Source organism: Danio rerio, chromosome 7, assembly GCF_049306965.1.
Source record: "Danio rerio strain Tuebingen ecotype United States chromosome 7, GRCz12tu, whole genome shotgun sequence".
Lineage (NCBI taxonomy): Eukaryota > Metazoa > Chordata > Actinopteri > Cypriniformes > Danionidae > Danio > Danio rerio.
In genome coordinates, this window is record NC_133182.1 from 2600184 (window position 1) to 2617500 (window position 17317).

Below are 17317 nucleotides of genomic sequence, written 5' to 3' on the forward strand. Positions count from 1 at the left end.
GGGCGGGTTTGGTGGAAAACTCTGATTTCCCACATCAACATGAGCCCACATGCTTGAATATAGCCCGTGTTCACACAAACAAGTAGTGCATGTTGTACTTTTTATTTAAATATCTTTTCTGTATTGCACATAGTGTCCGGAGATATCAGCAGTAATACCATTGGTGCAAAACAAGAGCGTATATGACATTTATCATCTATAAAAGCAGTTCAGTGCACTTCACTAAACATAACAACAACAACAACAACAACAAATAGACTGAAGTACAGTTTAATACCATGTGATATTCAATCTGTATATTTAGACCTTATACCTAGAGTAAGAATAAAGTCACTTGTGTTCACAATTATCACAATATCTTAAGCATTCATAAATCAAAACATCTGTTTGCAATATAAAGTCTAAAGCAGCAGAATGGGCTGGATTTCTACAGCTAAACAAACAGATTGACACTGAAATATGTGCACATTCAAGCTGCATAGTTCAGAAACTTTGTTAAAAATATAATACAAATGATTTTGAAGACTATTTATGAACAGTTATGCAAGTTTCTGCCAAAGGAGAACCCTACAATTCACATAGGCTTCTCATTTATATCTGTACATTTTAAGTTTTTATCTCAGACCGAGTTTACGTCCAGCAAAACAATTCAATATAAAAGTCTGAACTGTGAAATATAAACATAAAATTATAAGAATATATATATATATATATATATATATATATATATATATATATATATATATATATATATATATATATATATATATATATATAAACAGAGTTAGCAGCTCACAGCTAACCAAACCTTTTCTGATGGTAAACATTTAAAAGTAAAAAAAAAATATGTAGAAAATTAATCTTAAGGTTAAGATAATATTGCTATAACCTTAAATTAAATATTCGTATTAAGCTCTTAGTTCCTGCAATGATTTGGAAAGGTTAATGTTTATATATATATATATATATATATATATATATATATATATATATATATATATATATATATATATATTAGGGATGCCATGGTTCTCAATATACCTTACGGTACGACCTTCACGGTTTAATACGCGCTTGTGTATTGCGGTTTTCTCGGTTTTGTGTTTAAATCATTTATGCGCGTTTAATATCTCCACGAATTGACTGTGTGCGCTTCTAAATCCATGAGCTGAGATGAGGAAACTCCTCCCCGCGAGTAAATATCCAATCACTATGCTCTAAAGTTAGGGGGCGCTTGACCATCATTCCACACTTTAACATGGCGAGCGGCGGTGAAGTGAGGCAATAGTACAAGGAAGCGCCGTCGAAGTGAGGCAACAGTAGGAGAAAGCGCCGGCGTCTTTCTAATCTGCGGTGTGAGGACATTTCGGTTTTGCCGGTAAGTATAATGCCAATAAAAGAAAAAATGGTGAACAAAAAAAAAAAACTGTGTGCAAGCATTGATTTACACGCATAACCATGACTGCACATCTGCAGCGCATCACCCAGCAATATCACTGTCTGAGAAGGTAATAAAGTCCTCCAAATAGGAACAATCCCTCGCTGAATCTTTCCAGCAAACATTCCCAACTGGTTCAGAGAGACACATTAAATAAGAAAGGCAGTGCAGGTGATTATTGCTGAAGATTTGCAGCCGTTTTCTGTGATTGGAGATGTGGGCTTTTATCATCTTATAAAAGCACTCGATCCGCGTTACAGACTACAGTCTCGCATTTTTTCAGCACCGAGATAATGAAGATGGTTTATTTATGTGTACTGAAGTACAAATATGTTGATTTGAAATGGCCAATTGATCTTTATTAACTTCACATGTGTGTTTATTTTCAAAGTGTAGGATTTTATGTGTTCCCCAGTTTGTACATGGGATACCAGCAGCTGTGAGATTTCACTGTTAAATTTTTTATACAGTACACAAGCAACTACTGTACTTTTCGTGGCTTTTAAGTAAAACCAAAATGAGTACTGCAATAAATCGTTTTTATTTTTTTCTCCTTAACCTCTTACTGTTCCTATTGCCTATAGAATAAAAAAAAATGTGTCAACCCATGAGAACCGAATCGAAAACCGTGTTAAAAAACCGAGGTATGTATTGAACCTTGGGCTAACTGTATTGTTGCATCCCTAATATATATATATATATATATATATATATATAAAACTGCAAAGCACATTCTTAAACTGGAACCATATGACAAAGTTATGGAAAGGTCGCTGGGTGAAAAGTCACAATTACCTTGCTTTCCACAATTCAGTAAGCATGATGGGAACTTTGCTGTTATGTCTTCTAGAAATCTTTTAGATATCTGGTTTTCTTTAAAAGTATCCTCAAGCGAGAGTACTGTAGATCAAGAGGCAGGGATGTTTTATGATGAGAGTTGCTGAATTTCTTCAAGTTTCATTCTGCAGATGAGCAGCAAATTCCACAGATTCAACCAACTTTCATAGCCAGAGTCCTGATTCAGACTCCTCCCCCAGGCTCAAGTGTACACTACTGGCGCAGAATGCGAATAGGTTTAAATGGATTGCCCTAAGCCCTTGAACACTTTGGAATTACACTAATTGCATAGCATTGATTATTGATCTCATTGCATTTTGGGACATATAGGTGCTGGAGTAGACATATCAAGTTGACTTGTTCCCTCTGTCAAAATCAAGGGATTGAGGCAACTAGAGAAGAGAAGTTGATGAGTGTGCTTCTAAAAGAGGAGTTGAATGCAGCTTTAAGGTTGATTTATACAGTGCAGCTTTTGCACGCAGCATGCCCTTTGCACTGTCTCAAACCCCTCCCCAGACCCAGACTCCTCCCTCAAATCCAGACTCCTCCCTCAGACCAAAATTCCAACCCAAGATGAAGAATTCACCCCCAGAGTCCTTCTCCAGACAAAGACTCCTCCCCAAGATGAAAATTCCACATCTAGACTCCTCCCTCAGACCACAAATCCTCTCCTAAACTCAAACTCCTCCCCTACCCAGACTCTTTCCCCAGACTCCTTACCATACCCAAACTGAAACTCCTCCACATACCAAGACTTCTTTCCGAGAATCTTCACCATACCCAGAATCTTTACCGAGACTTCTCACCATACCCTGACTCAAACTCCTCCCTATCCCCAGACTCCTTCCCCAGACTCCTCACCATACGCTGACTCAAACTCGTCCCCATACCCAGACTCCTTTACCAGACTCCTCGCCATACCCTGACTCAAACTCCTCCCCATGCCCAGACTCCTTGCCATACCCTGACTCAAACTCTTCCCCATACCCAGACTCCTTGCCATACCCTGACTCAAACTCCTCCCCATACCCAGACTCCTTCTCCAGACTCCTCGCCATACGCTGTTTCAAACTCGTCCCCATACCCAGACTCCTTCTCCAGACTCCTCATCATACCCTGACTCAAACTCCTCCCCTACCCAGACTCTTTCCCGAGACTCCTTACAATACCCAAACTATAACTCCTCCACATACCAAGACTTCTTTCCGAGAATCTTCACCATACCCAGAATCTTTCCCGAGACTTCTCACCATACCCTGACTCAAACTCCTTCCTATCCCCAGACTCCTTCCCCAGACTCCTCACCATACACTGAATAAAACTCGTCCCCATACCCAGACTCCTTTACCAGACTCCTCGCCATACCCTGACTCAAACTCCTCCCCATGCCCAGACTCCTTCTCCAGACTCCTCGCCATACGCTGTTTCAAACTCGTCCCCATACCCAGACTCCTTGCCATACCCTGACTCAAACTCATCCCCATACCCAGACTCCTTGCCATACCCTGACTCAAACTCCTCCCCATACCCAGACTCCTTCTCCAGACTCCTCGCCATACGCTGTTTCAAACTCGTCCCCATACCCAGACTCCTTGCCATACCCTGACTCAAACTCATCCCCATACCCAGACTCCTTCTCCAGACTCCTCATCATACCCTGACTCAAACTCCTCCCCATACCCAGACTCCTTCCCCAGACTCCTCACCATACCCAGACTCAAACTCCTCCCCATACCCAGACTCCTTCCCCAGATTCTTCCCCATACCCAGACTTCTTCCTCAGACTCCTTGCCATACCCTGACTCAAAATCCTCACCATACCCAGACTCAAACACCTCCCCATACCCAGAATCCTTCCCCAAACTCCTCACCATACCCAGACTCTTTCCCCAGACTACTCACCATACCCTGACTCAAACTCCTCCCCATACACTATACCCAGATTCAAACTCCTCACCATACCCAGACTCTTTCCCCAGACTACTCACCATACCCTGACTCAAACTCCTCCCCTTACACTATACCCAGATTCAAACTCCTCCTCATACCCAGACTTCTTTCTCAGATTCCTCCCCTCCCCCAGTTCAGATGTTCCCCCTAGCATCTAGTAGTTGTCCCCTGATATTGTTAAGCTCCACCAGCCTCTGACTCCTCCTCCAGACTCAAACTCCTCCCCCTCTACCAGACTCCTTTCCAACGTTCTTTCCCTTCCCCCAGCCTAGATGTTCCCGCTGATGTCCAGCAGTTGTCCCCTGATAGTGTTAAGCTCCACCAGGATCTGACTCCTCCTCCAGATTTAAACTCCTCTCTCTCTTACAGACTCCTTTCCCACATTCCTCCCCTTCCCCAGCTTAGATGTTCCCGCTGGCGTCCAGCAGTTGTCCTCTGATAGTGTTGAGCTCCACCAGCCCCTGATGCAGTTGTTTGGCTATACTGCGCACCTCGGCCGTCACCTCCTTCTTGCAGCCCTTCTTCACCTCCTTCATGTCTTTAGTGAAGTATTTGTCGATGCCCGTGTGCAGGCTGGCCAGCTTCAGCAGTGTGTTAGTGATGATGTCCTCTGCTTTGTCCACGGGCTCGGTGACCAGGCTGATGGTCTGCAGCGCGCGCCGCACCTCCCAGTCGCCCGTGTAGTAGTTGTTCCTCCGCAGCAGGGCATGATTTCGGAGTCGAGACAGACCCTCGATGATGAATTGCAGACAGCGTTGCATCTCCACCAGCTGAGTCTCGTAGTCCTGCACGATTACCTCAATCTTCTTACGGTCCTGCAACAACATGTCCAAAACATATATATTTAAAATAACTATAGGTGGGCATAGATTAATTAATCTAGGTTAATTTCACTGTAATCTTGGAATTAATCTAGATTAAAATGACTTATTTAAATTCTGCCGAAGGCGTTCAGAATATGTGTGTGTTTTACTCGAACGAGTGACTGATATTTAGATGTGGAGCTAACATCAATCAGATTCACTCTAGTGAACTGCATCCATGTTAGCACGTCACGCTTGATGTGGGAATTTCACAGTAGGAACACACACAGGTACGAAGACTCGTTCTCGCCCCCTACAGTACAATCCAACCAGGAGTACATCCGTGCAAAAATATCAAGGTGAAAGTCATCATAGCTTGCGTAGAATAGACCCAGCTCCCAAGCCAACATGGAAAATAGTTTAACGGCGGTATTTTCTTAATTGCCCAATAAGAGTCTTACGTTAACACAGCACGTTAATGCTGATAACAGCCCACCCGTAAAAAGAATGCAATGTAATGATTCACTTTTTAGACTAAATATCTAAACATTCTTAAATAAAGAAGCTTGTTCTACACAAGCAAAGCATTTTGCCTTGCTTTCAGAAATAATGAGCCCAAATTAAGTGAGTTTTCCCCTTAAAGGTGCAGTAAGTTTGACACCAAGTGGTTAATCTAGGTATTGCACACTTGGTTTAAAACAAACGCAAGGGCAGGTTGCCAGATTGATGACACTAACTGTGTGCCTGACTGTCAAGTCTAAAGGCTAATTTAAACCATGCTCTAAATCAGTGGTAACCAAATTTGTCCTTTTAGGGCCGGTGTCCTGCAGAGCTTAGTGCCAACCCTAATCAAACACACCTGAACAAGCTAATCAAGGTCTTACTAGGTATACTGAAAACACCCAGACTGGTGTGTTAAGTCAAGTTGGTGCTAAACCCTCAGGGACACCGGCCCTCCAGGATCGAGATTGGTAACCCCTGCTCTAAAGCAACGGCCTGCGATTGTATTCCATATTAAAAGGAGTTTTTGTTCAAACCAACATTTGAAACGGCTTCTATATCTGGCAGATGAACAACAGAAAACTGGCAATGATCAGCTCAGGTACACCTCATGTGATTTTTTGAGTGTTAAATGCAAACAATGTGAGTTTGAATGGCATTTTACATCACATTTATTGCCATACTACTGAAAACAGCAGCAGATAGTTCAGCTCAGATCTGGACAATAAAATAAATCGTCTGAAACTGAACTTCAGAACTGTGACTCAGTGCAAACCAACACATATCAGTGATTCAGCATCTACGTTTAATCATGTTAAAGAGGTGTAATGTGTATTCATTAGATGTCGCTGGAGTGCAGTAAGTGCACTAGCAGGGTTTCTACAGGTTTCATCAAGTCAAATTTGAGACTTTAAGACCTTTTTAAGACTACAATGAATGAAATTTCAGACTCACACAAGGCTAAATGCTTTTTATAATGGCCGAGTTAAAACCTTAAAAACAAATGTTATTGTAAGGATAATAATCAAACCATATTAATGAGTAAATAGAGTAAATAAATAGACGTTTCTTAAGATTTTTATTGAAATATATTATAAGTGACTGGATGAGTGTTGGCCTGAATGGGTAGGTTTAAATGAACGCAGGAAATTTTAGACCCATTTAAAAAGATTTAAGACCTACAGCACAATATTTCAGTGGATTTAAGACTTTTTAAGGCCCACATTTAGTTTTTTTCAATTGAAGACTTTTTAAGACCCTGCAGATACCCTGACTACTCTGTGCTTCTGATTGGCTGTATTTAAATTTCTGTCGTGTTTCATCTGGTGAAAACAGCTCAATGGGGTGTATTGACTTAATTTCAGTCAGCCAGCCCCAGGACTTCCGGTTAATTGTGATCCCATACAAAATCTCAGCATTTAAGATTAAATTTCTTAAAATTCAGCGATCTTCGATGCCTGGCTGAGATACGATATAAAGTGGGTATCAAACCAAAGAAGCACTGCGTTACATTATATTTTTCAGCGCCATGTCTTTAAAATATGGAAAGTAATCGTACCCCTGTATTTTCAATTGAGTTTCTGCGCTAGCCTGCTGCTAATGACGGCGCCATGCATTTAAGCAATCTTTTGTCACTTTTTAAGGCTTAATAATCAAAATGGATGCTATTTACCTGATTATATTTGAATCACATTACAACATCAATGCTGTAAAAGCAACCTCATGAAAATGAAGATAAACCTTACACTGAAAGTTTATCATTGGCCAAAAAACACTAGCTGCGCATATAGCCAATTGCTTATCACTGCAAATCACATGACATAGCATGTTGTTAGGACATGAGGTTACAATGTAACCTGCTCACCTAATGTTTACACTCTTCATATCTGTAATATGTGCTAATTAATAATCACCTCAGGTGGAACTCTGAATCTGTTTCTCATTTCGGAGTCTGCTACTGTCCACCAGAGGTCGCATTTCAGTCACAGAGAGTGCTTTGAGAGGCTTTCTAATTGAAATACTCTGTTTTCTATTAAGGCAATCCGGGGTGCTGAAATATAATTGGCTAAACTGACATTGGGTGTGTTAAATAACCAAAACAAAGACAGCTGTTCCGGCACCTAACGCACATTTTCAAAGCAGAATATCTGACTTCAGCATTGTTTTTCAGATAAATAAGAGTGTTCACTGAGCATGTTTCTGAAATATCTGCACACATATTATGATATGTTTATGTTTTAGAAGAGTCAAACACTTACATACAGCACGTTTAAGCTAAATAATCATATGTCAAAAGGAAAAACAAGATTATTCTGCTTTCCTCATTGGCTGATTAGTTTGCCTGTTTAAAAAAAAAACAAACAAAAAAAAAAAACCTAACATTACATTACAGGTATGCGAGCAGCCGAGGACAAAAATAAAGTCAGATGAGATGTATAGGTGTGTGTGTGCGTTTAAATAAATAATATAAACAATACTTCTAAAAATAATAATAAATAATAATTGTATACACTTTTTTGATGATGGCTACACAATTGAACTTTCATTTTTTGTTTAATCAGTTTATTAGGTTTATGCAGTACTTTGTACTTTAATGTAATGACAGATCCGCACACAGCCACTAGATGGCAACACTAACTCTGTTTAGTGATCTTGGGTCCAAAGAATATAAATTTTCCTGTAATTTAGTCGACTCTTTATTCCACGATATAAATAAAATACTAGTCAGTCAACAATCTTAAGCCATTAAATTGCTTAAAGGCCTTCAAATATTAAATCCAGCTGATTTGAGTAGCCTAATATACTTAAACATTCCACCCTACAAAAAATATCCACCATTGCTAAAAAGAATCACTTTCCTTTTCCTTCACTGTAGTCCCGGGTTTTTAATAGTTTTAATAAATTATAAAATATATATTTTTTTAAATGTGTAATATCATCTTAACTTTCAGGTATTAAGTTTGAGGTGCCAGGCTTGTAGCGCTTAATAAATATCGCAAGAACAGATGATTTGCAGAGGATAACAACAAATGTGCGTCCTGGCTTTTTTCTAATAAACATAGAGCGCACATGGTCGTGAGATGCAATTGTGAGAATGGAAAAAGTTTGCATTTAAAATGATTTACTGATCAGTGGCTTCCTCATACGCGCACATTATAGGACTACTTGGTATCATTATACACAATAGCCTAGGTACTGTATTTCTACAATTACATCCCGGAATGATGTCCGTAATGTAACAGTTACTGCTCCTTGTTGTGCTCAATGATGAACACTAAAGGGGGCAAACCATCAGGTCTGCTTTGAAGAAGATGGAGCTCACAATGACACCCCCCCCCCCTTAACAAAACAAAACAAAACAAAACAAAAACAAAACAAAACAACGTTGGTTTTGCGCAAATCACAGGGGTCGCCCCTTCGAGCTCAGAAAATACGGAAATCACGTATCACATCCCTGATATCATTTCTGAAAACAAGACGATATGTTTTGCTCGTCTAGAAAATGCTTCTAGATTTAAGGATGTGTAGATGTTTGGACTAGAAACAAGACAAAAACTAATGATTGAAAAGTTGAACTTGTCCGCACTTGCTTCATTAAGCAGTTATTACTATTTAATTGCTCATCTCCTCTTATTGTTGTGATTTGCATTTTATGTACGGCACTTTGGTCCGCCCTAGCTGTTTTGAAAGTGCTCTATAATGAACGTATGTTAGCGTCATACACACATGCATGTTGTTGATGTTGTCAGATATGGTGGCTGAAGCAGCAGTGATTCCTCCAGCCGTGGCGACCCCGAGGCCGATGGCAGAGATGATGATGGAGGCGCCGAAGGTGACGGGCACCAGCGCCAGCCCCGCGATGGCAGCGGCACCTCCTACAGCCGTGGTGGTCCCACCGGCGATGTTGGCGATTTTGGAGCGATGGTGGAAGCTGCTGAGGTCGTCTGCGATGGCGTATAAAATCAACACGTGCTGGTAGAGCAGCTCAGCGCGCTCCATGAAGAGCTTCAGGTATACCCGCAGACCACGGTGGACCTGCTCTGCTACTGCCTTAAATGAGCTGAACACAGAGAGCAATGGAGACTCGTTAAAGACCTGTGAAGTTAAAATGATGCTGTTTCAGATGTTAGTATCAGTGTGTTAGTCTTAAAGATGACCTATCAGGAAAATCTGGGTATAACTAGTCATAGTCGAATAATAATATAATAACGCCATTCACACGTGGCGTCAGCGTCAACGCTTCCTATTCACTTTGAATGGGTGACGTCAGGCGTTGCCGAACTGCATTGTGGATCCGTCAGCGCCACCTCAGATGCGTTGCTCACTGCAAAAGTTTCGATTTGCTCAACTTTTCAAGCGGCGATGGAAGCGTCAGCCAATCAGATCGCTGTATGCAAATACACCAGCTCAGACTGTGGCCTATTGCAGACTAATTTCATTGGCTGACACTGCTATGATTATCGCGTCAGACGCTAAAGCCCAGTGTGAATGGGGCGTTATGCTGCGTTCACACCAGACGCAGAACGCGCATCAAGCGCGAGTGATTTACGTGTTAAGTCAATGAAAACGCGTGAATAGACATCCTACGGCGCGATACGCGCGAATGACGCAAATTTCGCGAATGGCGCGGGCCGAATCGAGCGTTTTGCGCGTTTGACGTGCTTAACGAGCGTTTCGCGCGAATCTCTTGATTTCGAAAACCTGAACTTCAGCGTACATTCGCGCCGCGTTAACCAATCAGAAGCTTGCTCTTGTGGGGCCGTGATTGTGACGTAGAACCTGATGTTCATCAAACTGGGCTGGGCTCAGTCAGAAGCACCACTGAAAGCCTCCGTCATCCAGGTTCAGTTTCTGGAGGAGTTTATGAGCTCACAGAGCTGGATGCACCTCTGAAAGGATGTAGTGGACTCAGACACGACCCTAAACGTATCGATGCTGTTTTTCAGTCTTCATAAAGCACATAAACACTGTTACTTTCTTCATAAAATCCATGTTAGCCATTTAGCTATGAAGATAGAGTCTTCGGGCAGACAGAAGCCCTGCCCATCACGCAAATCTGCGTCTGTTCTGAAGTGAATTTGACACGCGAATGAAGCGGGTTTGACGCGCAAATGAAGCGGGTAAACTCAAATGTTCACGCAGCTATTTACGCGCAAATAGCGCAATTTATCCACGCGTTCCGCGTCTGGTGTGAACACAGCATTAGTGTGCACCACTGAGCAATGAGTCCATCTCTTCACACTCATCTAGAATGCAAAATACTCAATAGACAGATTATATTTAGCTTATGGCTCCTTAGGGTGGAGCTAAACATATGTATAATTGTATCTTTTGTTAATATATTGTGATTTTTCAGATTTAAGCATAATTTACAATAATTAATTAATTATAATACTAATTAATAAGAATTATTTTATTTGTTTATTTATTTATTACTATTTTTTATGTTATGTCATGTTTTTTGGATGTTGAGTAAGTTATGTTTTGTTTTGTCTTCTGGTGTTGTTATTATGTGATTGTGATTAATTGTGGGACCCCCTTGAAAATGAGATGGTACATCCCAAGGGGTTTATCCCAATGAATAAATATCATTGATAATTTTGCATAAATTTTATTCAAAACACAACTTGTGTGTGTGCTCATTAATATTCACGACTGATCCAAATATGGTCAATGGACCTTCTGATTCTAGGGGTATTTTATGGAGTTACAAACGAGCATATGAAATCATTTCTGGTGATTTTTAAAAAATGATCTAAGCCACATAGCTATATTTAGAAGATATAAACCGGATATAAACATCCAAAGTTTAAACGTTCTCACAAGTGGATCCTAAATGGATCAACAAATTTTTCTGACGTCATCTCACACTTCCGTTTTTGTGAACCTGCTCCAAAATCTTTAATCTTTCAAAATTTCTAAGAACAATAATAATAAATCAGTAACTTAAGTCAGTGGTCACCAACCCCCAGGCCAGGATCAATCAGTACCGGGCCGGGCCGCACAAGAATGAATTATCTTTAAGTTGGCAGATAAAGTAGCTGCATTTAAAGCCAAACGGAGGCATATTGGACATGTTTCAAACATTAGCGGGGATTTTGTGTGAGACTGAGCCTGCGCCCTCACCAAGCTGGTGCACGATCACCAGTCTTCGCTGTTAAAGGAGTTTGAGCGCTACTTCCCAACCTCGAAAGACCCGTAAACGGCTAGGGAATGAATACGTGACCCATTTGTCAACAAACCAGCTAAATCCAGCTTGTCCGTGCTAGAAGAAGAGCAACTGCTGGAGATCGCAAATGACGACGGCCTTAAAACAGTGTTCGAGACAACAACTCGGCCGGTGTTCTGGATTAAAGTGATGGCAGAATACCCAGAGATCGCTAACACAGCGCTGAAAACCCTGTTTTGACCACACGCAAAGCTTGAAGGTAAACAAACAACGGCTTATCATAAGCATCTTATTGATAATTATTTACACGGTTGGCATTAAGATGAACATATAAACGTTATCTGACTAACTTCTAGCAGCTAAATGTGTCTGGAAAAATATTCAAAGGCTTTTATTCTCATAAACCGCGCGGACGTGAATGCGTCTGACTGTTCTGATTGGCTAAAGCAGATGTCTCACGTCAGCACGTTCTAGATGTCCCCCCAACCCCCCTGGTCCGCAGTAAAATTGGTCAAGCATTGACCGGTCGCAGTTATAAAAAGGTTGGGGACCACTGACCTGAGTAGTATAAAATATCCCTGTTTTGTTTAACAGCACTTGAGTAACATTTGAAAAAAGAATGAGTAATTTGCAGGACTAATAAAGAGCTCATAAATAATATTAAAAAATCACTTCGGGAAATAAGAACTAAATACTTTGTCTTCAACTATATACAATGGGTCACAGTTGTGTCAGTGTGCAGATATGGTAGTTTAATATACTGTAGTCTTACATGGTCTCCTCTTCTTTAGAGCTGATGGTGTCGTTTGAAGGAATTTCATCCCAATCTGGAAAACATAAAGGCTGAATGTGAGCTGAACGTGACATGCGTGTGTGTGTGCGTGTGTGTGTGTGTGTGTGTGTGTGTGTGAATGGTAAACTCACACTCCACCGTGTTCCACCACTCCATCAGGCTGTCAGTGTCCTGTTAATAAAACACACAACAGCTTCATTACCGCAGCACATGCACTCACATCTGACCCCAAATACATCACATGAAAGCTGAATAAATATGCTTCCCATGGACGTTTAATACAATATACATACTGTACAATATATGACAATATGTACGATACAACTATTGGAAATCTGAAGGTAAAAAAACCAAAAAAGTTAAACAAACCAAGTTCTTAGCAAAGCATACTAATAAATCATTCAATCCTATTAGCCATGTTCATTATTCATTTGATCATATTAATCAAGTAATATCATTAATCTAATACTAATGAATATTAATCATATAATCAAAGCTTAGTTTTGGGATATTTACAAAAATATTACGAAATTTACAAATTGTGTCCATAGAACGTGACCTTTTCTAAATATTTTTGGCATAAAAAATTGATGATTTTGACTCAAAGTTTGTAGTGATTTATTATAAATATTATTAGTATCATTAATGTTATTAATCATAAAATTATGTATGTAGCCATGTATGTATTTAGTTTGTGTTGCAGTGCAAACGATTAGAGGTATGTGAAAGAGATCTGTGCGGGACTAAATTTTGAATCCCGCTCCCACCTGCACCCACCAGGTTATAGCCCGAACCCGACCGCTCCCGCTTATATTCAGCATTTGTTCTCCCGCCCCGCTTTCTATCCGCCACGGACGGGGGAGAGAACAAAACTGAAAACCACCCAGCTATACAGAGTACAGACAGCCTATAACACGCTGTCTGTATAAACACACACACACACACACAAGCAAGTGACACACACACACACACACAGACAGCATCTCGCTCTCTCTTTTATTCACACACACACACACACACACACACACACACACACACACACACGAGAGAGAGAGAGAGAGAGAGAGAGAGAGAGAGAGAGAGAGACAGCACAAAGCTCTCTCTCTCATTCGCATGCACACATAGACAGCAACAAACAAGCTAAACGCAGCATCATGCTGTCTCTTTCACACACATGCATACGCGTGCTCGCTCGCTCCAAAATTAAACCCGTTACCGACTGCTCCTGCGCTTTATTCAGAAAATTTATTCCCGCGCCACGAAAATGTGGTCGGGTCCCGCGGCTCTAGTATGTGACACGCAAAAAAAATCATATCTATTTGTATTTTTAGTTTTATTTTTTATAACAATCATTAAACCTTGCTGGGTTTTTTGTGCTGGTCTTGGTTTGGGCCGGTCATGGATTAATAAACAAGACACTAAAATCACCAGCAAGTGGTGAAAGTGGCAATTGTTGAAAATGATTCTACAAGCAACTCATTCAAATGATTCATTAAACAACGGGCTGATTCATTCAGAGGTGAAGCAGGGAGCATTCATTGTGTTCCAAACAGTATATCACCCTTTGTAGAGCGCTTCATAGTAGAGCTAGATGATTAATTTAAAAAGAAACAGATAAAAAACCGGATAAGAAAAAATATTAGCATTATTATTATTATTATTAGCATTATTATTGTTGTTGTTGTTATTATTATTATTATTATTAGCATTATTATTATTATTAGCATTATTATTATTAGCATTATTATTAATAGCATTATTATAACTATTATTAGCATTATTAATATTATTATTATTATTATTAGCATTATTATAATTATTATTAGCATTATTAATATTATTATTATTATTATCATTATTATTATTATTATTAGCATTATTATAATAATTATTAGCATTATTATTATTATTATTAGCATTATTATTATTAGCATTATTATAATTATTATTAGCATTATTATTATTAGCATTATTATTATTAACATTATTATTATTATTAACATTATTATGATTATTAGCTTTATTATTATTATTATTATTATTATTAACATTATTATTATTATTATTATTATTATTATTAGCATTATTATTATTATTATTATTAGCATTATTATTATTATTAGCATTATTATTAGCTTTATTATTATTATTATTTTTATTATTATTATTATTATTATTATTATTATTATTATTATTATTATTATTAGCATTATTATTAATATTATTATATCAGCTCAGGGATGAGTTTTTTAAATAAACGGTTGGAAATTAATGCTTTTCTTTTATTATCTGATTCATCGATTAATCGAATTTGCAATTTGCAACACCTATTTGCAAGTGTCATTTATTTGTGTTTGAGGATTTGCAGTGTGTGTGTTGTCAAACCCATGAAGACGTTTAGTTAACTTGCTGCTGTTTTTCATTTACATGTGCTTTTAAGTTGCAGTGCTTGAAGATCTCTCACTCACCATACTTTGAACTGTAATAGCTCTTTGGGTCTCTACCTGTAATCTTTTGCCTTCTGTATGTAGCATGTTTAAACCAATACATACTAATAGAAAATGTCCCAAAACACACTAGAAAACATCACAATGTTCTAGTTATAGTCATGAATGAATGTGCGGTGCGTGTGTGTGTGTGTGTGTGTTCCGACTGACCCCTTCATCCTCCTCTTGCTCCAGCTTCTGCTCTTCCTCCTGATCCCTCAATCTCTTCATGTCCATCTGAGCTGAAGTCCACTCAGCCTGAGAGAGAGAGAGAGAGAGAGAGAGAGAGAGAGAGAGAGCGAGAGAGAGAGATGATGCTAGTATAAATAAGCAGCCTCAGTGAAAGTCTGTGGGTTTTCTGATCAAATACCGCAGCCTCAGTGATGAGATGATGTCTGCATGCAGGATTTCTGTATCTACATGTCTGATGTTTACCTTGGCAGCATCTGACAGGTGATAATCTGCAGCCGCTGCTCCTGGAGGATCCAGAAAGTCTTCGGGAAAGTCTTTATTCTAGGGAGAACACATGTTTACATCAGCTGAAGCGTACTACGTTTATTTATTGTGGACTCTGAGGAAAACACCTTTACCTTCGAGCCCCGGCGGTGACTGGCCGTCTCTTTGGGTTTCTGTGGTTTATTATCCTGCAGAAGATGAACCATTAAAGGGGCAGTTCACACAAAAATCCCAATTATTTACTCTCCCTTCACTTTTTCCAAACCTGTTTAGGTCACTTCCTCTGCACAGAAGAAGATATTTTGAAAAATGCTGAAAACCTGTAACCATTGACTTCCATAGTGTTTGTTTTTCCTACAATGGAAGTCAATGGTTACAGGTTTTCAGCATTCTTCACAATATGTTCTCTTGTGCTTAACAGAGGATTTATAAGGATGAATAACCAGAGTAAATGTTAATTTCTGGGTCAACTACAACTTTAAAACACAAGTGAACACCAGAACACACACAGATCATGATGATGTACATAGAGTAAGTTACCGGGGTATATTCCTCCCAGCCGAAGTCCTCCGACAGCTCAGCGTCTGCTCCCTTCTGAGGGCCCTCGTCCAGATCAACACCCTACAGATTAACATATCAATACTCACTCACATGAGCGAACCCACATGAAAAAAACTATAGTCTTTCTGCGACTACATTTGCAGACATTCTGTCCTAAATAGTATTGGACAATAGAGTTAGTGAGTCTCGAACCGCAGTATGTTGACAAGAATAATGTTAAAGCTTCCGGATGTTTGAGTATTTCTGGTAGAAATTGAAAGCGTAGAGTGCGTTAATACTCTAACCGCTAATATTGCCCACAGTGCATTGTGTATTGGATGTGAATTCAATTAGAAACACAAACTTGTGTAAAAAGTGTAAACAAACTACAAACATGGCCGACGCACAAGACCAACCGTCAAGTAGAGCGGCTTCAGTAAAACCGTTTAAATTATGTGTTAATTTCTCAATCCTTCTCCATATTCCCATTCCACAATCTGCTTGAATGCAACAACATGCTAACAAACTCAGAATATCCATATTCAACAGTCGGCTAAGTCTAAAGCCTTCTTTCCACTGCACATGACAAACGACAAGCGACAGACCAATGGAGAGCAGTCCGGGAGCTGCGTTGAGTTTCGATCATCTCCGTATGGGGAAAATTCGGATCCGAATTGAGCTGCGGATTAGTTTAAATATTTGAACTCCTGCGACTAGACCGTATCCGACCTGCCGACGGGATATGATGTACTCCAGTGTTGTCCAAGCAGATGAGGGAGATGAGAAATAAGAGTTTATTTGGTTAAAAAGAAATATCCATATTATACATGGGGGGGGGGGTTGCTCGAGGTACCACTGTAACGCTCTCACTGACTTGGTAAACAAGCAACTGACCTTGGGGTTTGGCTGCTGCTTATATAGGCCAAACTCCCTCCCTTATTGTGGGTCCTACCACTTTAGGTAAGTATTAGGTAGAAGTACTACCATTTTCACATGTAAACACTTGTAAACACGGGCAAACGGAGAGACTTTACAAACAAACAGACGATCGAAACGGACAACAAACAGGATAAAATAATGTATAAATGTGTGTGTAAGACCGGGAATGGAGTTTTGCTGTGGAAAATGCGATGTAAGAGACTGTCTATAAGCTATCGGATCAGTGTGTGCACCCACATTGCCAACAGCAGGATAACAGGTAAGATGACGATGAATGGGTGTGTGTGTGCTGTGTGTGTGTGTGCTGCTCACTCAGCGGAGACAAAGCTTCACTTTGTCACATTTCTCTTTGTCATGATGACAGTAAATAATATTAGACTAGATTTTCTTCAAGACACTTCTATA

The 17317-nt window shown here is 39.7% G+C and overlaps 1 protein-coding gene across 1 annotated transcript in view; it reads right to left on the bottom strand.

The window, feature by feature from the left end:
- Window positions 1-4259: 4259 nt before the first annotated feature.
- Window positions 4260-17317, bottom strand: part of si:cabz01007807.1 — a 67305-nt gene continuing 54247 nt past the window's right edge. Inside the window, exons 30-37 of the mRNA XM_073907837.1 lie at window positions 15974-16054; window positions 15568-15621; window positions 15413-15490; window positions 15149-15235; window positions 12623-12662; window positions 12471-12525; window positions 9256-9589; window positions 4260-5040 (exon numbers count right to left, since the gene is read on the bottom strand). Of these exons, the coding sequence (XP_073763938.1) occupies window positions 4627-5040; window positions 9256-9589; window positions 12471-12525; window positions 12623-12662; window positions 15149-15235; window positions 15413-15490; window positions 15568-15621; window positions 15974-16054 (1143 nt within the window). The 3' untranslated portion in view covers window positions 4260-4626. The remainder of the gene's footprint in view (window positions 5041-9255; window positions 9590-12470; window positions 12526-12622; window positions 12663-15148; window positions 15236-15412; window positions 15491-15567; window positions 15622-15973; window positions 16055-17317) is intronic.